This window comes from Camelina sativa, chromosome 1 (assembly GCF_000633955.1).
Source record: "Camelina sativa cultivar DH55 chromosome 1, Cs, whole genome shotgun sequence".
NCBI lineage: Eukaryota > Viridiplantae > Streptophyta > Magnoliopsida > Brassicales > Brassicaceae > Camelina > Camelina sativa.
This window is the reverse complement of record NC_025685.1, coordinates 15,167,705-15,194,148: the sequence shown is the minus strand read 5'-3', so window position 1 is coordinate 15,194,148 and position 26,444 is coordinate 15,167,705. Positions and strand designations below refer to the sequence as shown.

At 34.8% G+C, this 26,444-nt stretch overlaps 7 protein-coding genes across 7 annotated transcripts in view; 3 read left to right on the top strand and 4 right to left on the bottom strand.

The window, feature by feature from the left end:
• LOC104708371 lies at window positions 6,325–7,448 on the top strand. The gene is made up of 2 exons (XM_010424931.2): window positions 6,325–6,788; window positions 7,010–7,448. The coding sequence occupies exons 1-2, from the start codon at window positions 6,391–6,393 to the stop codon at window positions 7,401–7,403; spliced, it is 792 nt and encodes a 263-aa protein (XP_010423233.2). The 5' UTR covers window positions 6,325–6,390; the 3' UTR covers window positions 7,404–7,448.
• LOC104791465 lies at window positions 11,029–11,929 on the top strand. Its single transcript, XM_010517366.2, has one exon. It carries the CDS (start codon window positions 11,095–11,097, stop codon window positions 11,884–11,886), a length of 792 nt encoding a protein of 263 aa, XP_010515668.1. The 5' UTR covers window positions 11,029–11,094; the 3' UTR covers window positions 11,887–11,929.
• Window positions 17,005–17,883, top strand: LOC104791454. The gene has a single exon (XM_010517354.2). It carries the CDS (start codon window positions 17,063–17,065, stop codon window positions 17,855–17,857), a length of 795 nt encoding a protein of 264 aa, XP_010515656.1. The 5' UTR covers window positions 17,005–17,062; the 3' UTR covers window positions 17,858–17,883.
• On the bottom strand, window positions 19,395–20,722 carry LOC104708363. The gene is made up of 2 exons (XM_010424919.1): window positions 19,585–20,722; window positions 19,395–19,432 (listed from the first exon to the last, which is right to left on the bottom strand). The coding sequence occupies exons 1-2, from the start codon at window positions 20,720–20,722 to the stop codon at window positions 19,395–19,397; spliced, it is 1,176 nt and encodes a 391-aa protein (XP_010423221.1).
• LOC104791445 lies at window positions 21,198–22,300 on the bottom strand. Its single transcript, XM_010517343.1, has one exon. The coding sequence runs from the start codon at window positions 22,025–22,027 to the stop codon at window positions 21,236–21,238; it is 792 nt and encodes a 263-aa protein (XP_010515645.1). The 5' UTR covers window positions 22,028–22,300; the 3' UTR covers window positions 21,198–21,235.
• LOC104791437 lies at window positions 23,281–24,171 on the bottom strand. The gene has a single exon (XM_010517330.1). It carries the CDS (start codon window positions 24,134–24,136, stop codon window positions 23,357–23,359), a length of 780 nt encoding a protein of 259 aa, XP_010515632.1. The 5' UTR covers window positions 24,137–24,171; the 3' UTR covers window positions 23,281–23,356.
• Window positions 25,177–26,444, bottom strand: part of LOC104708353 (probable inactive receptor-like kinase SSP) — a 2,757-nt gene continuing 1,489 nt past the window's right edge. Inside the window, exons 4-8 of the mRNA XM_019231106.1 lie at window positions 26,292–26,386; window positions 25,954–26,142; window positions 25,705–25,866; window positions 25,512–25,625; window positions 25,177–25,419 (exon numbers count right to left, since the gene is read on the bottom strand). Coding sequence (XP_019086651.1) covers window positions 25,177–25,419; window positions 25,512–25,625; window positions 25,705–25,866; window positions 25,954–26,142; window positions 26,292–26,386 — 803 coding nt within the window. The remainder of the gene's footprint in view (window positions 25,420–25,511; window positions 25,626–25,704; window positions 25,867–25,953; window positions 26,143–26,291; window positions 26,387–26,444) is intronic.

Sequence of the window (26,444 nt, the reverse complement as noted above, 5' to 3'; positions counted from 1 at the left end):
GGAGTCCGAAAAGCAAAACAGAGAGTTAGGGCTAAACCTAGAAGATAGGACGATTATCCCCAAACCTCGCTGACAAAGAGACTAGTCGATAGCCACACAATACATATTGACGTAGAGAATCACTCATGAAACCATGGGTGAAAAGAAACTACATGGCCACAAAGTACCTTAGTGGAAGCAAAGGAGGAGGAAGAAGGATATTATGAGTTGACAACCCAACTCAAAGGAGCAAGGTAATATTCCATGCGCGCATCACGTCGAAACAAAGGAAGAAGAACGCTTACAAAGCCAAAGAAGAGGGTGTAAGAAAATAATGGTAAAGACCATTTAAGGGAGTTTATCGGAGTGACTAGGACGTAACAAGCCTTTCAAGAATTAAGTGGAGACGACATCAGAAGCTATCTATTCGCGGCCGACATTACAGAATTCGGGGACGAATTCTTTTAAGGGGAGGAGAATGTAATACCCCTCACCAAGACTAAGTCCCGGACGGAGCAACGTTCGCCGCAGCCGGTCAACTAAAACCCATTATTCCGTCAAGGAAGGACATTTTTGGCTCAGACATTCAAAGGGCCAATGCAAGAGGGAGTTGAGGCACACCTAAGGACCAAGAAGGAAATGTTATACCAAGATTGATTCTCCGTCAAATGGGAAGAATGGTATGGAAAGCCAGGCTATCGGCAATGTTCCTAAGTTGGTCGAGGAACCCATAGGTAAGATCTTAGGACTAGACTTCTCTAGGAAACCCTAGCTGGTCTAGGGAATTAGGAAGGGTCAAGGAAAATGGACTGAGGCAGGATGGTACGGGCTAAGGCAATGGTTGGCCATGGTAGGACCAGCGGACATAGTTTGCGTTAGGCGATTTGGACAGTGGAGGTACATGCTAACGTTGGTCACTATCAGTGATCTAGATGATGGCAGTACTAGTTAATACGAATTGTCAATAGTAGCCCGGACAATGGTGACACTGGCCTGTACAGGATGGCTATCAGTGATGCGGATAGTGGTACCATCGGTCGATGCAGGTTGCCATGGGTAATTTGCATGAATAAAGGAGTGGTCTGGTACGTATCATTTCTTTAAGCTAGTACGCGTACAGGTGACCTTATGTACCACCGTCAATTCGGTACCCGGGGGCCGGAAACGGTCGTACCGGTACGCTAATGAACGGACGGTCAGGATACAAGGGCGTTAGCTAAGGAAATGGACGGCCAGGATATTCCCAAAGGTGGTGCTTATCCGTTAGGCTATGGAACTTATCCGGTTTGCTCATCCTTATCCGTTCGCCATGTGTTGCCACCGGAGCTGCGAAGAGTGTCTGCCATGTGTCGCGCCAAGAACCGACCTTGGGAGGCTATATAAACCCCCCTCCCACGTTCATTTCTCCCTCAGACCCAAAAACCACCTTAAAACCGTTAGTTTTAGGATCGCGCGGAGAGCTGCGAAGCGCTGGAAAAATTAAGGTGAGTTTTCTGATGGCGTGTGAGTAGCACGTGGGTAGGTTAGTTTAATTTTATTATTTATTTAATTGAGGTTAGCCTTAATTACTTGTTTAGTTTAGGGTTAAGGTAGTTAAGTGAGATTAGGGTAGTTAAGTAGGATTAAGTTATGCTAATTAGGATTAAGCCTAGTAAATTAGGATTAGGTTAGATTAAGTTGAGGATTAGTCCTTAAGCTGGAACTGCTTAGTGTTTAGCATTAGAATTAGAATTGTTTAGTGGTGATTAGTGTTAGGTTAGGAGTGATTAGTAGTTAGCCTCTAAGTTAGAACGGTTTAGGAGTCATTAGTACTTAAGTATGGAACTCCTTGGTTATTGTGGTGTGATTGTTTGGTACGCGATTGTTTGTGTGACTTGGTACTCTTGCTTGCTCTATTGCTTGTTGTGTGATTCTTGTGTGCATCATTTTAGGTTCCACCTGCATTGCTCCATTAGTACATGATCATATTGCATTCTTGTATGTGTGATGATCTGATATAGCGTTGCGATGGTATAGCCGTGATGCTGGACGCCGAGTCGCATTGCAGTTATGCCGTCCGATTGTTATGTTATTGTTTGCTGCATAATAGTTAGTATCATCTAGGTAGTTTCATTTAGGCGAATCATGAGGATTTCGCCGTCTGATGTGCGTTGCGTGTAACTCCGTAACGTTATGGCTTACGAAGGTTCGGAGCGGGTCATGCCCGACCGGACGCTACATGACGATGTAGTATGAAGGAATGTATCCTTTAGACTTTGTGTCTAGAGGTGGGAGACATTGCCTTGGGATATCATGGATTCGTAGAAGGCCTTAATTAGGATAGAAGCATGCATATTCATTATTTCCGCTGCATATTTAATTTGAATCTTCATGCATTGCATTCTTTATGCTTGTTGCTTTGTGTCATTGCTTGTTGTTTGGGTTCGTATTGCTTGGGTGTAGGTAGATGGGTAGAATTTCCTTAGGTATTCGGGGTAGGCTTTTCTTAGACATCGACCTCAATAAGTAATGCTAGATTACTTATGTTTCTACTCAATTTTTCCAGGATTCCTTAGCCGAAAGATTTTCGTAGTAAGCAACATGACCTAGGTGAATCAATGTAGGTTTTACAGCTTTTGTAAATCCTTACTATGTATATTATGTATGGTTTTCAAAAAGGATTCGAAAGCTATATAAACGTTTTGGCAACGATTTGCGCGTATACTATATATATGTAAGACTCAAATTTTCCAAATGCTAAATGGTTATTTCAAACTGATATTAAGTCTTTTCCAGACTTAACACAACTCTCGCTCGCGATACGGGTTGCAAAGCCTTAGGTCGTGTTCGGGAGGTCGGGCACTCGCGGTTGGACGACCAGGGTGATTGGATTTGTTCCGAAAGTCTTGGTTGGCCGACTACAAGGGTCCTACATAGCGCTTCCGATTTGTTCTTATTTTTAGGACGGGTCGGGGTGTTACAAGCGTGGTATCAGTGATTTCTATCTCTCGATCTGGCTCTTCCGGCAATCAGCTGCAACATCTCTCCGCTCCTCGGATCTACATCCACTCTCCAAGAGTTTTACTTGGTTGCAGATGGACGTGAGCTTTTTTTTGATGTCGGAACCATGGAAGATCTTGAAAAAGATTTCACAATCCCTGGCGATCTCTGTTTCCCCGTTGTTACTTCTTTGGCCCAGGTTTCCTCTCCATTCTTTTCTCAATGTCCTCGTAGATAGTTTACTTTGGTTAAACTATAGCACATCCCTGAAATGGAACCTACCCCGACCCTATATCGATATCGTTATATCAAGTTCATATCTGTTAGCATTGGTGTTTTCTGCTTGGTCAAGTCGAGTTACCCTCGGTAGTAGAACACTGGTTCTTTCTAGGTTTCTTAAGCTCCACTTGTGTTGAGTCCAGTGTTTATTCGGGTTTGGTCTTAACTCCACTCTACCCCACCCTAACCAACCTTTGGTCAGCTTAATGGTCTCTTTCGTCTGAAGACAGCGTTTGAACCTTAAACTACCATTGTTGTTAGAATGGCATAGGAGTCTTTTGGAAACCACTTTAATCGGATACCCTAGGGATGATCCCAATTATGAATACAGCTTGGTGAAGCTTGGCATTATGTTCCCACCTCTACGAAGTGGGGGTTACCGATGCTTCACCAACCTTGTACCTATACCTTGCCTAACCTCAAAGATCTTAAAACCGCTAACCATCTACTTCCTGAAGTCCTTCCATAGTATCTTGAAGAATAGTGGCATTATGACCCTCACTCCAAGGAGGAGTGGTTACCACAACCTATTAAAGTCCTGCTCTAGCACCCTTGGACCAAATACTGCCTTTGTAGCAACCGGTTATCAGAGCCACAACACCCCTGCTCGACCTTTTGGCAACTCAATTTTGCCAAGTTCATATCCGCTCAGTCTTCGAAGTTTCAAGACTGTGGCTTCCTACTCCTTTGATTTGCTTATGGAGTCTGCATTGGTTTGTCTTGACCTAACAAGTTTCATATAGCTACCTCACATGTGGTTCTCAGCTCTCAAGCTCTTCACATCGAATGCCCCTATCTATCTTTGTACTTTTATTGCTCTATGCTTTGGGTTAGCTTACCCTGTGTTGTACTTTAAACTATCCTTGTTATTTATGTTACTTTCTGTTTGAATGAAATGATAACACCTCTTTGATAAAAAAAAAAAAAATTAATTATTATGAGCGAGATAAATCGCACTATGAGCGAGATAAATCGCACTATGGGCGAGATAAATCGATTTAAAGAAAATTATTATAAGTAAAATTATTATTCTAGAACCAATATTTGTTTGTGTCAAACATAATATGTAACTGAAGATTTTTATTTATTTATTCAAAGCTGCGCTTTTTCGTGTAAAAAAATATGTTTCACCCGTGAAATCTTTAAATGTGTAAGAATACATTTCACCCGTGAATTATGTGAACGTGGTAAAGAAAATATTTATAAAATGTTACAATTATTGGAAATATATATTTTTGTGTGCTTTAAAAAGCGAATTTTATATTTATGGTTAATTGAGTAACTATAACAATTTTTCATAATCTAATAATCACTCATTTTAAATATATTATAATTGTTTTTGGGTACTAAGTTTATTTATAATGATAAGGGTTATTGTCTCATTCCTTTTTAATAGCACATAGATTAATGTAGAATTAGAACGTATATTCCTATTCGGTTATCAATATTTCCATTTTTGAATGAATAATCACACTAAATGTTGAGATTAATTAGTTTACATACTTAGATATATATATATAAATAATCACACATCATGATATCCTCTAATTTGTTGTCATTTTTATATTTATTTATGAATATATATAAATCTATCTTTATTGGGAATTAAGTTTCCTTTAATGAGTTGGAGATAATTCAGGGGTAATATATTTTTCTTTTTATAATCAATTATAATAACTATTGAAAGCTTGTTATTTAAATTATTATGGGAATAATACTAACATAAAAAATAACATTTTATATATGATTTTGTTAATAAGTTATATGTTCTTTTTTTATTAACTTTATATGTTTTTATAGCCTTTTTAAGTTATTTCTTAAAAATAATATAATTTTGACTTGTATATTTGTAAGTAAATTTTAGAGAAATTTTAACTTAAAATAGTATGTAATTATTTAATTAGTTTTAATATGTGATATTTAAATTTGTGTGAAAATTGATGACATATCTAATTATTATTCAGTGGATTGTTTTAATTTAAATATAATGACATGTTGATGTAATTAAGTAGAAAATTTAAGGATTTTTTTGCTAAATGTGTCTCGAGCTCTCTGGCGGTGACACATCAGTTTTTTCAAGAGAGTGCTTCTCTATTGAGGGAATTTGTAAATCAAACATCTAGTAACTGATATTTTTAATGTACTATTATACTTAAAAATAATATATTATTGGTCAAAATCAAATTTGTAAAGGAAAAGTAAAAAACAGAGGTAAACAGAAGAACTAAAAAAGAGGACAAAATCACCTTTATGCATCACTTAAAATAGCAAATCTATAAAACCACAAGGAAAATGGCGGATTCAACAAACGCTCCTTTTAAGATGTAGGAGACATCAAACAAACAATTACAGTTTTGACCCTTGAAATTTACAGTTTACATATGTTTTTTACGACAAAGGAAACAAACATTTACTTCTTTTGCATACTCATGTTTACTAAGTCTTTATATCTATGAACCTTCACACGATTTGTTCACATGCCTTTATCTACAGCTACGGATCTTCCTCCACCTGAAAACACCATTATAAGCATAGTTATTTTATATTTAAATATAAGCATAATGCGTGCGTGTGAGATCATATGGCAAGCTCATGATTTGGATCAATTAGAATTTTTAAGAGGTTAAAGATTAGAGTATAACATTATATATTTTCTACACTTTACATTAAATCACATAACATGGTTTCTGGATAAATTGCTGCATTTTCAACATTGTCTGTGCCTTGTCCTTTGCCACGTTGTATTCTTGAGGTTAACATGAAATGTGAAACACTTAAAACGAGGCTAATTAATTTAGTCTCTTAAAAAAAAGTTGAGAGGTAAGGGCCGGATGAGATCTGCACGAGTGGCATGACCTTCAATAGCAGACAAGCCAGCTCCCGTTCATGGTTTAAATCAGCACTCATGCAACGCAGCGCATCTCATGCTGTGAGGACGGTTGGTAAAAGATATTGCAGAGATATTTCATTTTTATATTAGCTAAGATGCTTTTTGTCACCTTGGAAGGGGAACATTGCATTGATGATTCGATTTTCTTAACCTCATAATATAAGTATCGACCGGAGAGGCATTGAGAAGGCAGAACAAAACATATTAAGCTCTCTCAACATCTTCTCTTTGATCAAGAAACAAAGAACTTAAGATCAACAAAAATGGCAGTCTCCTTCCATGTTCGATCTAACAGCCTTCCGTCTAGACTTCACCCACAAGCTGCTCATATTAATGAGCAGTTGGCCCGATTAAGATCTTCCGAGGAAGCCTCAACATCTTCCAGCTCTTCTATCTGCCATAGGCTGGATAACATTCAGGATCTACACGAGTCTCTTGACAAACTTATTCGTCTACCTGTCCCACAAAATGCTCTATCTCAAGAGAAGAACAAGAAAGCCGTCGAGCAGCTTCTTGATGGATCTCTAAGGATCTTGGATTTGTGCAACATTTCCAAGGATGCTTTGTCACAGATGAAAGAGGGTCTCATGGAGGTCCAATCTATTCTACGAAGAAAGCGTGGAGATCTATCGGGAGAGGTCATGACATACTCTAAAGAATCGTAGACAATGGAAAGAATATTTCTGTCTATCATTCCATGGTACTTTACATGACATGGCTTTTATAGACTACAATAGAATCTTATAATATCTAATTACAATCAATGTAATATACGATGACAATCGTATCTCAATCACAATCGTATCAATTAACATTGACCAGATCTTTGTTAACTTGTTGCCTAAGCTACGGAAATGATTCCGTAATATACTTAGCCTCAAGAAGATCCTTAAAGAAGTCTTTCCAAAAGGTTCTCAAAAGTTTGAAGGTTAAACATGACCACGAGTGTAGCTACATATCCTTGGCAGTGTTTGGAGAAGCAGAAGCTGTCACAATTGTTCTGTTTGATTCTCTCTTTAGCTACATGTCTGGATCAAAGACTTGTTGCAAATGGTCAGTCGTCTCAGAGCTAATGAAAAAGAAGAAAGTTACGTGTGAAGCACAAGAAAACGAATTCACAAGGGTGGACTCCGAATCCCAGTATGAACAGACTTTGAAGATGGAAGATGTTCACATACTAAAGTCATGCATTCAAGATCTTGAAGATGGACTTGAGTCTCTCTCTAAGTCTTTGATCAAATACAGAGTCTCAATACTTAACATCTTAGGCCACTAATGCCTACAAAATTTTGTACAAAAAGGAACTATTAAAAGAAATATATTCAAGTCGCAATTCTAAGCATCTTATTTCTCTTACCTTTGAATCTTTCATCATTAAAGAACAAGTTCATTCTAGAAACAAGAAATCAGAAAATACTCAAAATAGCTCATCATTAAAAAATTTTAAACTTCATGAGAATACAAATTTTAAGGTAATAAATTCATATCCACCTAATCTATAATTGTCACACGTACTCTACAATCTCTATATACTTTTATTTAAGCAATGTTGTTAGAAGATTAACTCTACTATCATATGGCATAATACAAAAATATGTCATTACATTTTAATTAATTTAATAACTAATAAAAGAAAATATTATATTGTTTTATACCCTATTTTTGAAATTATTTAATGAAATTATTTAACAGATTTCGTTTATTGTTTCAGAAAGTTGAAGGAAAAAAAACAAATTATTTAGAACAAATATAAAAATTGATTTTATTTATAAAATTAAGATTAAATATATGCATCCCAAAATTGTTTAATAATGAAATATATATTTTAAAACTATGATACAACATTGCTTATATTTTAAAAATATAAAATAGAATATCTAATTTATTAAATATTTTTTTGCATTGCACATCGATGCAGTGACATCTTATTAATATCTAAGAAATCACAAATGTTACATTTGAGTTAATATAACATATACAACTAAAAAAAAATCAAAATACCAAATCGAGATTTCTAAACACAACCGCTTCAATACAGATTTTATTATATTTTCTAGATTTTACCAAATTTATATGATTCACGGATTTAAACATTGTATCATTCTCCGAAGATGGTTTGAAATCAAATTATATATGAAACTAAATAAAAAAATTATAAAATGTACAGAGTAAATCAAATAAACTTTATACTATTATTTTGTAACTAACAAATTATATAGTAAAGTCTATGGAAATATTTTTTGTATTGTACATGGAGGGACTATCTAGTAGGAACTCTATTTATGCTTTGTATGTTGAAGAAAAAATTGGAATGATTCATGAAATTATGCTTTGTTTTCTTTAAAATAATCACACATTTTTTAAAGTACATAAATATAGTGGGAAACAATATTAATGGTACAATATTAATGGTCATTATCGATGATTAGGATCTTGTCTGAATTATAATTTTGAATTGGTCTTGGATTTTCTATATATGATCATACAGTTAGTATTGGTGGAAATCTTAAGAAGGTGTGACATATGGGAAAACATATAATCACACCAAAATAAATTTTGAATTTTGAATTTCTATCTATATATACATTTTTGGAGACATTTATAAAATAAATCCTGAAATTGGCACTTATTTACAGGTATGTCATTGACATTAAAGAATTAATTTAATAAACACAATTAACTATACTTATATTTGATTTTTTTTTATAGAAACTTACTATTTTAAAAGGTAACAAACATAATTGTAAATGTATACAGATTTTATTTCTTTATTTTATAAGGAGGTGAGTGAAGAGGTATTGTTCATTAAAAATTTGAAAAACTAATTTGATAAAAAATGATTTTTAGCCTCAAATACTATATTTTACTTTCATGGGTTTTGTATGATAAGTTTTTACGGATTAAAAATCTTTGAACATGTTGCGTGATCCGCCTAGCATGGCGGGTTTGGACTATAGAACAACCACTAAAACTATTAGTTTATTTCATATAATATATATTTGTAGTCATAGTTTAGAAACTTAACTTAACTTGCCATATAAGCATATACCTCTGTTTAATTATAAAAAACAAACTAAGTGTTTTAAAATTTTATATTCTATCTAATAACAAATTTAATGTAATTAGGTTATAAACTGTATAAAACATAAGAAGAAGAAAAAATATTATAAACAAAATTATAAATACATTAGATAAAATTTAATTAATTGAGAATTTGAAAACTAAATAAATTAAAAATTATTATTTAAATTACATTAATTTATAATTTAGTCTCGCGGTGTACCGCGAGTGAAAACCTAGTAATCACATATAATCAAATAATATCAATATTAATGGTTACTCTCTCTCTCTCTTTCCAAAATAAATGTAATGAAATTATTTGGCTATTGCCATTGAGCAACTCATTTGGATTTTCCATTTTATCATTTTCACACCAAAAATAATAACGATTTTATCTTCAAAATTCATCCTTCTACCGTCTCATTTTTCATTTTGTTATTACTTTTTTTTTTGTTTCTAAGAAATATAGTCATAGTCATTTTACCTTTATGTTAAATTGTTTTAAAATTTTATATTTGAATTTTAGTTCATCACAATAATTTTTAGTTTTCTAGTAGTTGCAGTGAAATCCCGTGCAAAATTGTATCTTATACATGTTTGTGGATTAAAAAAAAAAATGAAAAAAAGGAAACAGAATTAACTCAAGTAGTTGAGTTAAACGCCCACGTACTAAAGAACATACAACTTATATAGGTCCAACATTTATTGAAGTCTATATATTTTGCTGAATTTTTGCAAGTGAAGGAAATGATCATATGAAGAAAAAAGCAATATTGTATTTGTAAGAATACATATAAAAATATAAATACATAAAAGACAGGTAAAACACACAGAAGTTTCAATGTATATTTGTAAATCAAACATCTTGTAACTGATATTTTTAATGAACTATTATACTTTTAAAATAATAAATTATTGGTCAAAATTAAATTTGTAAAAGAAAAGACAGAAAAGATAGGTAAAAAATAAATAAATAAAGAAGAGGACAAAAATCATTCTGCATCACTTAAAATAGCAAATCCATAAAACCACAAAGATGTACATCTTTTGACATGTAGGAGATTTATGCTGAAAACATCAAACATCTTTTGACCTTAAAATTTACAGTTTACATATATTTTTTTACGACAAAGGAAATAAACATTTACTTCTTTTGCATATTCATGTTTAATGAGTCTTTATATCTATTAACCTCCACCTGAAAACACTATTATAAGCATAGTTATTTTACATTTATTAATTAAATATAAGCATTATGCATATGGTTTGGATCAATTAGAATTTTTAAGAGATTGAAGATTAGAATAACATTTTTCTTTTCTTTTCATACACTACATTAAATGACATAACATGGTTTCTGGATAGATTGCGGCATTTTCAACGTGATTAATACTTGACAATTGAGATTCACATTCTTGAATCAGCATTGTCTGTGCCTTGTCCTTTGCCACGTTGTATTCTTGGGGTTAACATGAAATGTGAAACACTTGAAACGAGGCTAATTCATTATTCTCTCTTAAAAAAATGTTGAGAGGTAAGGATGAGATCTGCACGAATGGCATAACCTTCAAGAGCAGACAAGCCAGCTCTCGTTTATGTTTTAAATACGCACTCATGCAACGCAGCGCATTTCAATGCCTTAAGATATTTAAAAGTTAGGCTGTGAGGACGGTTGGCAAAAGATATTGCAGAGATATTTTATTTTTATACTAGATAAGATGCTTCTTGCCACCTTGGAAGGGGAACATTGCATTAATGATTCGAATTTTTTAACCTCATAATCTCTCTTTTCTAATGGTGTATATAAGTATCGACCGGAGAGGCATTGAGAAGGCAGAACAAAACATCTTAAGCTCTCTCAACATCTTCTCTTTGATCAAAAAACAAAGAACTTAAGATCAACAAAAATGGCAGTCTCCTTCCATGTTCGATCTAACAGCCTTCCCTCTAGACTTCACCCACAAGCTGCTCATGTAGATGAGCAGTTGGCCCGATTAAGATCTTCCGAGGAAGCTTCAACATCTTCCAGCTCTTCTATCTGCCAAAAACTTGACAACCTTCAGGATCTACACGAATCTCTTGATAAGCTTATTCGTCTACCTGTCACACAACATGCTCTATCTCAAGAGAAGAACAAGAAAGCTGTCGAGCAGCTTCTTGATGGATCCCTTCGGATCTTGGATTTGTGCAATATTTCCAAGGATGCTTTGTCACAGATGAAAGAGGGTCTCATGGAGATCCAATCGATTCTACGAAGAAAGCGCGGAGATCTATCTGGAGAGGTCAAGAAATACTTAGCCTCAAGAAGATCCCTAAAGAAGTCATTCCAAAAGGTCCTCAAGAGTTTGAAGGTCAAACAAGACCAAGAATGTAATGACGAATCTTTGGCAGTTTTTGGAGAAGCTGAAACTATTACAGTGACCCTTTTTGATTCTCTGTTCTCCTTCATGTCCGGATCAAAGTCTTGTGGAAAATGGTCATTGGTCTCAAAGCTAATGAACCAGAAGAAAGTCTCATGTGAAGCGCAAAAAAACGAATTTACAAGGGTGGACTCTGAGTTTCAATCTGAAAAGACTTTGAAGATGGAGGAAGTTCAGATCCTAGAGTCATGCATTCAAGATCTTGAAGATGGACTTGAATCTCTCTCCAAGTCTTTGATTAAATACAGAGTCTCAATTCTTAACATCTTAGGCCATTAATTTATGCCTATAAATTTTGTACACATACTAAAGACAAATTAATAGAAACTAATTCAAGATTTCTCATATAATTATGTGTTATTCATTCTTAATTTTATTCTATTATTATCCAAGAACAAGTTTAGTTCAGAATCAAGAAAACAAAAGCAATTTTAAATAACATATCTACCATTGGCTTTTGAACCATCCCAAATTTCACAGTTTAGGCTTCTCACCGTAACAAGTTCTTGAGTCCACAAAACTTCAGACCCAAGTTTGCTCATCATAATTATAAGATATATAATCATGTGTGAATTCACATGCTTTCAGCAAAGAAGCTCTATTCATGTCTATGGTGAAACAAAATGGATCTGAAATCAAAACCTATGAATTAGGTTTTTTTTGTTGTTGTTCCTGTATGGGATTGTTGAACAAACTGCCTTAAGTATGCAAAATTGTTTATTCATGTCCCATTCTTATCATTTTCAAAATAGAGCAAATGATGATAATGAAATCAAAGAAAATATATTACCTTCTCTATTTTAACTTTTGTATATATATTTTTTTTTGATACAAAGACCAGATATATCAACTAATATAAAAAATAGATTAACATCTTTCTGGTAGCACATTAATTAAGAAGGATTAGAGGTATCTGTGGAATACTATTATCTACTTTACGCAAAAAATGTTGTGATTGTTTGACGAACTACGAGTAAGCTGACAAATAACATACATACTAAGAAGAATTTTTTTTTTCTAATTCATTTTTTTTCTAATTATTTCTTCACCTCTCGGGGCAAATCTCCACGCTTTTTTCTAAGAATCAGTTAGATCTCTTTAAGACCCTCTTTCATCTGTGAAAAACTGTTAGAGTACATGGAATGAGGCTGCCATTTTTACAAAGCTTCCAATTTTGGTTTTATGTTAAAATCAAGAGAAGGTTGTTGTTTATGCCTTTGCTACGTCTCTCACCACTACATATATACAACCAACGATCAAGGAAGGGAAACATGTGGAATCATTGTGATTATAAAGAGCGATGTTTGTGCAATGTCTCCCTCCAATCACATTCCATGACTCATAATCTAAAAGAAAAACAGATATGAAATGATTTACAAAAAAAAAAAAACAGATATGATTCAGATTTTATCACATGAATTATCTTCTAAACTAATGTAGCCACGTTCTAGCAACTCTGCCTCTCTCTTTTACAGGATATTGTTGCGCGCAGTGCAATCGATGCATACATACATGTGCATTTAGGATCTTGTCTGCCTCCTTCGCTGCAAATTTCTGATTTCTCGGAATTTTCTTATAGGCTCATGTGGTTTTGAGGGTGTATAGATACACGAAATATGCTGTTATTATCTTCTCTAAGGAGACAACCATAGTGGATTGTGCATGTGGGACTTAGGCAGAAGGGGAAAATTGCATAAACATTGGAGTCTTGTGATGCCAACATTGAATAATAAAGATGGCAAATGATGATATATTTCTCATGGTATATATGTATTGAACAAGCTGGTTGATGAGGCATCTTGAGTTCTCTAAGGTCTTTTGTTGATTACAAATCAGAGAAAGGAATACCAAAAGAGAGAATATGGGGGCAGTCACCAACAAGTTAAGAGGAAGAAAGCCATGGTATAGTAATTTGATGAATCCTTCATGATATTGTATTTGTGAAATATGGCGAAAGGATGCTTCGAGATGCGAGAAAGTTTTTTAATGCCTCAAAAGAAAAGAATGAGGTGGAGAAGTGTTTAGGTTTCTGAAAGAAAAACACATCATTGGCTGCGTTAGGGAGAAGCAGAAAGCCATAACTATTTTTCTCTGTTTGGTTCTCTATTTTGCATGTTGTGAGGTTCAAAGTCATTGATCTCTGAGTTGATAAACCAGAAAGGGAGAGTTTTATTACAAGAAAAAACCCGTAGAAACTAGAAACTATCAGTTTTGCTCAGTGTTAAAAGGATTCTGGCAAACAATGACTAATTTAGACACGCTAGGGTATGCAAGGATATATAGAAGCACCTTCTTGGAATGGCTACGAACAAGTTTCAAGATATATTGTGCTTGTTATAACGTGTATGAAATTGATGCATGGAATTATTAACCAGTCTTGGTAAAAATATCAAGTGTGGCGGACCTATGTACAACCAAGACAGGTCACATGACCTGGGTAAATTTTTAAATTTCCCTAATGGTTATTGAGAAAAAACACAGTTACTCTCATCAAAAAAAAAATTTCTTGTGTTTGACCTGTTTTAAAATTCATCCTGGATCCGCTATTGATATCAACAATATATGTGAAAGCTTCATCCATCTCAGCTCAATCATGTTGCTACTCGTCTACTTTCCCCAAACAGGTTTCTACAATTAGTTTTGATTTGCTTCTTTTGATCATGTAGATGGATACTTCATAGGAAAACAGTAGCCCTTGTATCTTCAAGTTTCCTAATCATAACTGAAGATCTAATATAATAAAGTAGGCTTACACTCTCTAACTAATCTTTATCTATTGCCATGCGGCACCTCTGAATCTTTTGGTTATTTTTGCTTTTCTCATGTTTAAACTAATTATTAATAGTTTGTAAATGGTTATTGGGCCACAAAAATATTTCGACTTCCCAAAGCAAACAGACGGAATCTCACAGTTCTATCTTCTCCTCTTTCTCGCTTCTCTCTCTTCCCCATCCCTCCTCTCTTATCTGTTCAATTACCGCTAGAAATCCTAATTAATCTCATCTCCGTTTTCATGGTGTTTCGTTAACCAACAACGGAGAACTTAAATCAATATTGCGTTTGTAAAAAGATTACGTTAACGTCGTTAAAAATCGTCACAATGATATGTGGGAAATTAGAAAATTGTGAAAGTTCATGTATTTTTTATCACCTATAAAATAGTTTAAGTATTTATTTGGCAAGAAAAAAAGTTTGTGTTTAATAAATCATGTATTTTTTTGGCATTTTTTCCTTTTTTGTTTCATCTTTCTAATTTAAAAATATGAAAAACACACTCTTATATTTTTTATTATTATCATCTAATTTAAAAATATATAAGTTATTTTCATATATAATTTGTTTGTGACATGTGACATATTGTCATGTAATCTTTTTTTAAATTTATTTTATGGTCTCTTTTTAATAGTTTCTTACCTAATTATTTTATATATTTTATATTATATAATATTTTCTAATTTCAGTTACTCTCTCATTACTGGTACATTTAGTGTTTATTTTCTTAAACATATAATATTTATTTTTAATTAAACCTAAAATATAACATATTTAATCATATACATTAATTTATACTTTAAATATACACTTTAGTATTAAATTGTAACTGAAATTACATAAATTGTAAATTGACTACTTGTTTTCTCCATTCACTTTCAGTTAAGTACCCTAGCAATTATAATTGTAACTCTTCTAATTTAATTTTTGAAATTTGTAACTTCCATCATTTCTTATCCTATAAATAATCATTCTCACATCCTCCTCCATCATATCTCAAATCCTAAATATTTTCTTTGTTTTTTTTGTTTTTCATGTTCCTGCATTGGTTGAAACTCAATGAAGATAATATTGTAAGAGTTTAATAATATATTTTACATTGTTCTCCATTTTATTTATTCTTACTTTTATCTACTTCTTTCTTTACTTTAGATGTTAGATTGTTTCTTAAATATTCTTATATATTTATTTGTTTCTTAAAATATGTAATGTTCTAACTTCTAAGGAAAGAAAAATTTGTAATATAATTATGAAATATCAAATCAATTTTTTCTAACAAAATTGTAATACATTTTTTAAGAATACTCATCATTATATTTAGTTTCTGATTAAACATATAATTACATAAAGATCATTAAACTATATTTATTTAATTCAAATATGTACTTCAAAAGGATTTTTGTATATAAAAAACAATACAATAATCTATTTTCTGTCTAGCTTTTACTACAAAGATGAAACGATTATAACTAAATCTAACAATATAAATTAAAATGAGGGCAATATAAAAAAGAGACTTAAAATTAGAATTAATCTTTGGGAATTGTACTTTAAAGTTTTACTTGCACTTCATATGATTTTATAGAGAATAATTTTGTTTCTCTCATTTAATACTTTAGGTTATGTGTTGGTTTATATGAACAACTTAATTTAATATTTGAATATCATAGTTAATTTTCATTTTATCATTTTTTAACCTCAAATAAATCTTCAGAGAAACTAATGAAAATTATTATCAAAGTTAAATAATAAAAAAACATAAAAAAATCAAGAGATATGTATGTGTGATTATATTTAAATTTGTTATATATTATGAATTTGTATAATTTTTTTTAAATGTATATTTCCTAAAGACATTTAGATTTAGATTTTTTTTTGCTTTTTATGATTATTAAATAAAATTAAATGAATTAACATAATTTATTATATTTATAACAATCCGCGCATACGCGGGATATAACCTAGTATATATATAATTTAGAACTACAATTGATAGTATTCTTGATTTTTTTATGGCTTGTGTCACTTTGAAACTCATGGCCTAACGGTAACCAAAATTTCTTACCTAGCTAAATAAAGAACAATAGTTTCTCGGTTGTGTAGACATGACAACAGACTAGTTAGCGATCACATTTAATTTGTTTCTTTGGATACTACTAATGTTTTAATACAAAAGCACACGGCATTTTATAACCTCAAGGTGCCTTTATTTTTTTGTTTTATCTACTCAACTCTACAGTCACCGTGTAACGAAAAGTTATTGTTATGTAGAAGGTAGACAAGATCCGAGTATTTTGCAATGGTGGTTATTGGTTAATCAGTTATGCATCATGGAGAGTTAATATATGCAAGAATAGTGCTGTTATCATCTTTTCCATTTGAGACAAACCACGTTGGGGTTTCCATAAACTATATGCCAACGCGTTGCAAAGTCGACTGTGCACATTCATTTTATCAGATCTGAGTCATATCTTTATTGCATAATAGGCAATGACGTGTGTAGGGGAACATTGCACAGACATTGATGTTCAATATAATAATACAGAAAGAGATTCCTCATTTTTCTCTTTCATGATGGTGTATATAAGTAATTACAGGAGAGGCAATGAGAAGGCAGAACAAACATCTTAGCTCTCAACATCTTCTCTTTAATCAACAACAAAGAACTTAAGATCAGGAAAAAATGGCACCATCCTTCCGTGTTCGTTCTAACAGTTTCCCTTCTAGACTTCACCCACAAGCTGCTCATGTCGATGAGCAGTTGTCTCGTTTGAGATCGTCTGAGGAAGCCTCAACATCTTCTAGCTCCTCTATCTGTAAAAGACTTGACAACATTCAAGAGCTACACGAGTCTCTTGACAAGCTTATCCGCCTACCAGTTACCCAACAGGCTTTAGCTCAAGAGCAGAATAAGAAAGCTGTCGTGAAACTTCTTGACGGATCTCTCAGGATCTTGGATTTGTGTAACATTTCCAAGAATGCTTTGTCGCAGATGAAAGAAGGTCTCATGGAGATCCAATCCATGCTACGAAGAAAGCGTGGGGATCTATCAGGAGAGGTCAAGAAATATTTAGTCTCAAGAAGATCCATAAAGAAGTCATTCCAAAAGGTCCTCAAGAGTTTAAAAATCAAACAAGACCAACAAGAGTGCAATGACAAATCTCTTGCTATGTTTGGAGAAGCAGAAGCTGTTACAATGGCTCTTTTTGATTCTCTATTATGCTACATGTCTGGATCAAAGACTTGTGACAAATGGTCACTCGTCTCAAAGCTAATGAACAAGAACAAGGTTTCAAGTGAGACGCAAGTAAATGAATTCACAAGAGTTGATTCCGAATTCCAGTTCGAGAAGACAATGAAGATGGATGATGTTCAGATCCTAGAATCATGCATTCAAGATTTTGAAGATGGACTTGAATCTCTGTCCAAGTCGATGATCAAATACAGAGTCTCAATTCTTAACATCTTAGGCCACTAATGCCTATTAATTTTGTACATATATAACCAAAAAGTTAAATACATCAATATTTTCATATGATTTTTGTTCTTAATTTGATTATATTCTCATTAAAGAACAAGTTCATTCTTAAATTAAGAAAACAAAAAGTCACCTAATCAAGACTTCTACCATTTACTATTGAATCCTCCCAAAAATTTACAGTTTAACTTTAAACCAACCAAAATTACAGCGCCAAAATTCCTCACTATAATACTACGTACAAGCATCTCTCAAATTCACACGTTTACAGCAATTATAGCTCTGTTCATGTCTAAATGGTGGGAGACAATGGAAATGATTCAGCATAAAAATAAGTAAACCGTGTGATTTCACATGCCAAAACCAATGAATTAGGATCTTGTCTATATTATATTCTTGAAAACAGACTTGCACAAAAATGAGACATTGTTTTAAAGCCACTCGTGCTTAATTTTAGTATCGATGGAAGGCTGACATGTGAAGATGAATGGTGGGAGACACAATACATGTTTAGTGTATACATTAAAGTAAGTCCACGTTGGCACTATAAACATTGCATATAAAAAGTTAAACCTCATGCACACAGATTTTAAAGAAAACATTATTTCAGTATTTTGTTAGTTAGATAGTTAAAGATCCTTGTGATCTTCGATATATTTGGATATAGGATATCTCTAGAATATTCCTCTAGCACAGATATGATTTTGGATTCGATCTCATCTGTACATTGTATCCTATATATACTTTTCCATGGTGAATAACATTCTCCACGGAGTTTCTCTTATAACATGGTATCAGAGCATTATAAGTGAACGGAGTTTAACTTATAACGTAGTTGTCTATCACCGAGGATGGGAGGAGATTGATTGTGTGAACGGCGGTGTAGAGAGCTTCGACCCAGTATGACAGTGGTAGAGAGGCTTGATGAAGGAAGGTGCGAACGAGATTATTGATCGTACGTAGTGTCCGTTCTGCCCTACCATTTTGTTGAGATGTGTGCGGGCAGGAGAAGCGTATGGTGGTGCCGACGGCAGATAGATGCGACAAGAACTCCCTATTGTTGTACTCACCGCCGTTATCGCATTGAAGTGTCTTGATGGTGCGGTTGAAGTGTGTCTTTACGAAAGCGGAGAAGGCTAGGTATTTGCCAAACACGTCACTTTTTTGCTGCAGTGGATAAACCCATATGAAATTTGTGTAATGATCCAAGAATCAAAGATAATACTTAAAACCGCTAATACTCAAAACCGGAGATGTCCAAAAATCAGAATGAATTAAATCAAATGATTGAGAGACAGATTTGTTTGATGAATAAAATGGAAAACGAACGTGTTTTCCAAGCTGACACGCTTGACACAAAGTTGTCAAGTCGGTCTTAGTGCTTGGGAGATTATTAGAGGAAAGAACACGTTGAAGAATTGTATTACTAGGGTGTTTGAGGCGGTGATGCCACGTTGAGCAACTAGGAGGAACCGAAACAAATGCTTGTGGGGGGGATAAATTTGTGTGCGGAGTGACGGAGTAGAGGGGACCCGTGCTATTGCAGCGGAGGAGCTTGGTCTTGGTCGGAAGATCCTTGACACAAAAACCAAACGGATCAAACTCCACAGACAAATTATTGTCGGTGACAAAACGACGGACAAATATCAAATTTTTGATGATAGAAGGGCAAACAAAAACATTACGAAGTTGAAGGTGTCGAGAGGGTGTTGGTAAGAGGCCATTACCAACGTGAGTGACCTTAGCGGAGGACCCGTTGCCGACAATGACACTAGGTAAATGACTCGAATTAAAAGTGGTACGTAGAATACCTGGTTGAGCGGTGATGTGGTTGGTGGCACCCGTATCTATGACCCAAGGAGTTGCATTCGGATCCTGAATGGTCATCGTTTGGAGAGCGTTGGTTAGCGCATGTGGGAGGTATGTGAGAGGTGTGGGAGAGTGAGGAAGCATTTGCGTGACGTGAGCTTCACCATGTGGACGAGGTTGGTGGTGTGCAGGTTGAACCGGTGGAACAGAGGGGTAAGCCATGTGTGGTGTCGAGCCGTAGAGCGGGGGTGGTGGTGCGTAATATGGAGACTGGTACGGTGGTTGACCATATCCCCATGGTGGGTTTTGATATTGCCAGTGATTATTGTAGCGGCCACGTCCTCTGTTCTGGCGACTACCGCGACCACGACCTCTGTGTCTGCGACCTTGGTGACCGGAGTGATGTCCTCGCGAAGATTGTTGGTCCGTCGTGGTATAGAGGATATTTGGGGTAGACGTATCGGATGGTGGGCTAGGAGCAGGTTGCACATGTTTGGAGAGACGAGTTTCTTCAAGTTGGATCATTGATCGAGCAACGGTGAACGATGGGTAAGGAGATTTGTGTTTGATTACGTTGATGATGGAGTCGAACTTGTCGTTGAGACCGTCCAACATGTACATGACAAGTTGGCGGTCAGTAACCGGAGATTCGACGTTTGCCAGGAGATCGGAGAGTGTCTTGAGGCGTTTGCAGTAGTCGGCGACGGTGGAGTCACCGATGGTGAGAGTTCGAAGTTCGGTGTCATACTCCATCGCTCTTGCTTCTTTGTTATCACGGAAAAGTTCTTCGATGGTGATCCAAAGTTCACGGGCGGTGGACTTTGTCTTAAGAACGATGTCTAAGATTGATTCAGAGATCGTGTCGTAGATCCACATTTTGACGAGGCCATCATGTTCTTTCCACTGCTGTTGGGTCGCCGGAGTGGCAGTGGATGTGCCGTCGAGATGGCTGAGAGCACAAAAGCTGAGACAATGAGTCTCAAATAGCTCTCTCCACACGTCATTGTTAAGTTTGGCTATGTCGAGGGTGATGGGGATGTACGCTTTCGATCTCATATGTACATTGTATCCTATATATACTTTGCCATCGTGAATTTGCCATCGTGAATAACATTCTCCACGGAGTTTCACTTATAATATATTTAACAACTTTCTCAAGGATATTATACAAACTAATATGACGTGTGAGAAACCTCACGGAGACTTGAAGTTTCATCTCTCTTAATTATGGTTTCTTGAACTACTTCAAATGTTTCCCACCATACAAACATGAACAGAGTTATTATTGCAAAGAACGTGTGAAATTCGAAAAACTTCACCAATAATAATGAGTCCATACAGCGTCATTTAGGTGGATTGAAGTTGTTGACGTAATTTTTTTGTTACCATGTTTAACCTGTGAACTTTAGAGGTTCAAGATATAATAAGAGAATTTTCTGTTTTATTGTTTATAGGATGAACCTGTTTGTTGATGTTAAAAGAGTCAAAGATAAATAAAAAAAATATGTTTGGAATTGAGACTTGAATTCGTTCTATTAACTTTTCTTACATGTACAAAATCTTTAGGCTTTAATGGCCAAAGCTGTTGAGAATTGACACTCTGTATTTAATTAAAGACTTAGATAATGATTCAAGTCCATCTTCAAAATCTTGAATGCATGACTCTAGGATCTGAACATCCTCCATTTTCAAAGTCTTCTCGGATTGGAATTCGGAGTCAACCTTTGTGAATTCATTTGCTTGCGCTTCAGATGTAATTTTCTTCTTGTTCATTAGCTTTGAGACGGCTGACCATTTGCTGCAAGTCTTTGATCCAAACATATAGCTAAATAGAGAATCAAAAAGAGCAATTGTAATAGCTTCTGCTTCTCCGAAGACAGCCAAAGATTTGTTGTTGTTGTCTTCGGCTTGTGAAACCTTGAGAGACTTTTGTAGTTTTTGGAAAGTCTTCTTGAAGGACTTTCTTGAAGCTAAGTATTTCTTGACTTCTCCTGATAGATCTCCGCGCTTTCTTCTTAGAATCGATTGGATCTCCATAAGACTTTCTTTCATGTGTGACAAAGCATCCTTGGAAATATTGCACACATCCAAAATCCTGAGAGATCCATCAAGAAGCTTCTCAACGGTTTTCTCGTTCTGCTCTTGACCTAGAGCGTGTTGTGTAACGGGTAGGCGGATAAGCTTGTCAAGAGACTCGTGTAGTTCTTGAAGGTTGTCAAGTCTTTGACAGATAGACGAGCTTGTAGATGTTGAGACTTCTTCACAAGATCTTAATCGGGCCAACTGCTCATCGGCATGAGTGGCTTGTGGGTGAGGTATCGAGGGGTGACTGTTAGAGCGAACGTGGTAGGAGACAGCCATTTTAATTGATCTTAGGCTATATGTTATTGATCAAGAAGAATATGTTGAGAGAGCCTTACGATTTTTGGTCTGCCTTCTCCATGCTTCTCTGGTCAATACATATATACACCATCATTGAAAAAGAGGAGAGACGAATCTCGTGGTGGTTAAACAATTGGCATCTCATCAGATATGGAAAATAAAAATAATGGATCAAGATCTCCACCATATCAGTTCTTTGTCTCTCTCCAACCATCCCTCACAGCTCAATTCTTCATTTACTTATTGCACTGAGTTGAGTTCCATTGCACGAGGGACTATTTACAAACAGATAGAGCTGGCTTGTCTAAAATCGAAACTCACCCTTATCTCTGTCCTCTGAACTTATAATAATGTTTGTTACTTTTTAAAATGTAAACAGAACCACAAAGAATTAGTCAAGAGTCACGGCAAAATTATATATAGAACATGAAGAACGTTACATTACATGAAAACATCAATAAACCAAATTCGTTTCGATTTAGTTCTTTATAGACTTGCTCAAGAAAAATAGTTTTTGTCATGTTCTGTGGTCTAATGTAATGTAAGAAGAAAAATAAATGTAATCTTTCATAAAAAACGTAATTTTACATTATGTTACACGCTTGGATTATGTTAATTATATTAAAATCTTCATATGTTAAATCAACTGTGATAATAATGGTGATTTGGTGGAGTGAGCAGCAAGATCTCTATCCCTAAATAATGGCATGTGAAACAAATCGTGTGGAGGTTTTCTTCAAGAAATTAAAAAATATCATTATCTGTGCGTAGTACGATAATGCAAGATTTATTATCTTACAAAATGTCTAACCACACGAGCACTGTCCAATAGCTTCTGTCAATTCCAGCTTGGCTTTGCATCAGAATTTTTTTGTGAATATTTATAAGTTTCTCCGTGTGCTATATAACCTGTTTCCAGTATAGCACACGCTTGCATTGCATCATATGATTATACTAATCAAAGGAAAGACAACTGTGATATATAGATGCAGTAGGGGCATGTGACTACACATCCACCTAATAATTTTTTTGTAGATCTTTTTAAAATTTCGAATAAACGTGTAAAGATTCAAATATGCCACATGATATGTCAAGCAAGCACATGTTTATTTTTTCAAGCCGTTAAAAAAATGTTTTCACCGTTGGAAAACTCTTATGAGTTTTTTTGGTAGTAAGATTGAGATGATTTGGTTGTTTCATAAGGGAGAGAGATAAAGAGATGTAACAAAAGAACTAGTTAATTGTATTTGTTGTTTTTTGAGAACATTTTTACATTAACTTTCTATACAAAAATACTTTAGGCACTGATTAGTGGCCTAAGATGTTAAGGAATGAGACTCTATATTTAATCAAAGAATTTGAAAGTGATTCAAGTCCATCTTCAAGATCTTGAATGCATGACTCTAGGTTCTGAACATCTTCCATCTTCAAGGTCTTTTCGGATTGACATTCGGAATCAACCTTTGTGAATTCGTTTTCTTGCGTTTCACATGTAGCTTTCTTCTTGTTCATTAGCTTTGAGACGACTGACCATTTGCTACAAGTCTTTGATCCAGAAATGTAGCTGAAGAGTGAATCAAACAAAGAAACTGTAATAGTTTCTGCTTCTCCAAAGACGGCCAAAATTTCTTCGGCGTGTGTAATCTTCAAAGACTTTTGTACTTTCTGGAATGACTTCTTAAGAGATTTTCTTGTGGTTAAGTATTTCTTGATCTCTCCCGATAGATCTCCGCGCTTTCTTCGTAGAATGGATTGAATTTCCATGAGACCTTCTTTCATCTGTGACAAAGCTTCCTTGGAAATGTTGCACACATCCAAGATCCTAAGGGATCCATCAAGAAGCTGCTCGACGGATTTCTTGTTCTGCTCTTGACCTAGAGACTGTTGGGTAGCGGGTAGGCGAATAAGCTTGTCAAGAGACTCATGTAAATCCTGAAGGTTGTCAAGTCTTTTGCAGATATAATAGCTGGAAGATGTTGAGGTTTCCTCAGAAGATCTCAAACGGGCCAACTGCTCATCAACATGAGCAGCTTGTGGGTGAGGTCTTGAGGGGAAACTGTTAGAGCGAACATGGAAAGAGACAGCCATTTTTGTTTATGTTTAGATTTTTGTTGTTGAGAGAGTTTAAGATGTTTGTTTTGCCTTCTCATTGCCTCATCAGCCTTACATATATATACACCACAAGGGGAGAGAAAGAAGAGGAATCTTTTCGTGCGTAAAATATTCATATCATTAATAAGATGTTTGTGCAATACACCTTTTACTAGGTGACAAGAGGCATCTCATATAATATAAAAGTTATAGATCAAGATCTCCGTCATTGTAGCTCTATGTCTCTCTCTAACCATCCTCACAGCTCAACACTTCATTACAATTAAGACATGTCTCCTATTCCATTTTTGCACGAGTGACAATTAAGACATGTCTCTTATGTGTCTGTACAATGAGCTGTAAGAAGGATGTGGTTGGAGATGATTACAAAAGCTCTCAACAGTTAAATGTAATATAACCTCTATATACTAAACTCAGATCTTGTCTACTTTTCCTCTCAGCAACCACAATACATGTGAGTACGGAGACATAAGATTACAACCCGACCACAAGAACGATACATGAGATCTTTAATATATGTGACAAACTTTGACACATCCATTTCTTGCCACACTTGTGATTTCTTGTTCTTGAATTTTGAAGATTGAATATTATCTAATCCAGGACAAGAGGGTTGCAAACATCTTTCCTGTTTCTCTTCTAGCTAGTTTCATGCATGATTGTTATACATTTAACCTATTGTTAAAAGAGTTAAGCATTGAAGTCTACGTGCAATCTCCATAACCAAACATTGGATCTTTATTCCTTACACAAAGAAGAAAGGAAACTACATGAACGAAGACTTTGTTTTTTCTATCTATATACCCAAATGCTATCTCAAAATTAGTCACTGATGCAAAAGATGAAAATGAAGATTCACATAAAAAAAAAAAGAAAAGGTTTCAGCTTGTTTTAATTCTAAACTCAGAATTTACACAAGACTTCTCTCAATCAGAAACAAAAAAAAAGTGTCACGTCTATTATTTGATTATTTCACATTTTATCCTAAAGGAAATATGCAAAATCAAGATTCTTTCTCACTGGTGCCTTTTCTTTGCTTCAAGAATAGCTGCTTCTTTCAAAGTATTTGTAGAGTCAATGTTCATGTTGAGTTTGGCTAAGGCCACAGACTGCAAGTAGAAGGCGGTTGGCCAATCAGGGTACACACTTTGTGCAGCCATCCCATCAAGGAGGGCTTTATCTGGCTCATTGCAGAATATATAGCATAGACTACGCCTCGCATAAACACTTGGGTACACCATTGACCTAGCCTCAATGAACTGTGGACAGAAAACAGAAACAGATTTAGATATAGAGATTCTACTAATATGCATGCTGAAAGTGAAAGGGAAGAGAATGTTATAATAACTACCTGAGAATAACAGTCGATGGCGGGTTTAAAGTCTTGCTCTACAAAGGCTTGATCACCTTGTTTACGTACATCTTGAAGTTCTTTCACCTCTTGTATCCATTCTTCGAAAGATAACTTAGCTCATAAACAAATACAAGAATAGTTAGCATCTCTTTGATGCCAAATAAATTGAAAAGTCATGTTGATGAGTTACCTCGATGAAATCCTTGTCATCGTCATATGCTGTCGACACCATGATTTTATGAATAGATGCAAGGTCCATTCTCGAACAAGCCTCTCCTAGTGGCGAAGTACGATTTGATGATGATACCTCCTCTTGCTGCGTTGTCGTTTCAATCACTTCATGAGATGGAGCCTACAAGCAGGACGATCAAGTTTAACATGAATATAAGATTTTTTTTTTAAACAAAGAATGAAATTATGAATATGATAAAGTCATTACTTCTGCTCTAGCTAGCAAGGTTTCAAGCTCTTCAACAATCTCTCTTGTGTTGGGACTCTCTTGATCCTCGTGCTGCAAACATTGAATGGCGAGATTGAGAACTGCGGTAGCTTCATCCATGGAGAACCTCCCCTTCAGGTATGGATCCATCAACTGAACAAGAGTCTTTCGATGTATCATCTCAGGAGCCTAGAAGCAAGATAATAACAACTAATTAATCGGCTTATATGTGGCTTCTTTTGCAAGAAATGGACAATGGTAGATAACTTTATGAGTACAGTCACAAAGTCAAGATGAATGGTTGATTCACACAACTAAGAAAGCAAAAGATTACTTACATGGCTTGGAGGAATTTGCTTTCCACTTAACAGATTCACAAGGATAGTACCAAATTTGTATGTCATATTATGAGGGTTCACACTTCCTGAATTGAGAATATAACATCACATTTTAATAATAATAATATATATAAAAAAAAAAAAAAAAAAAAA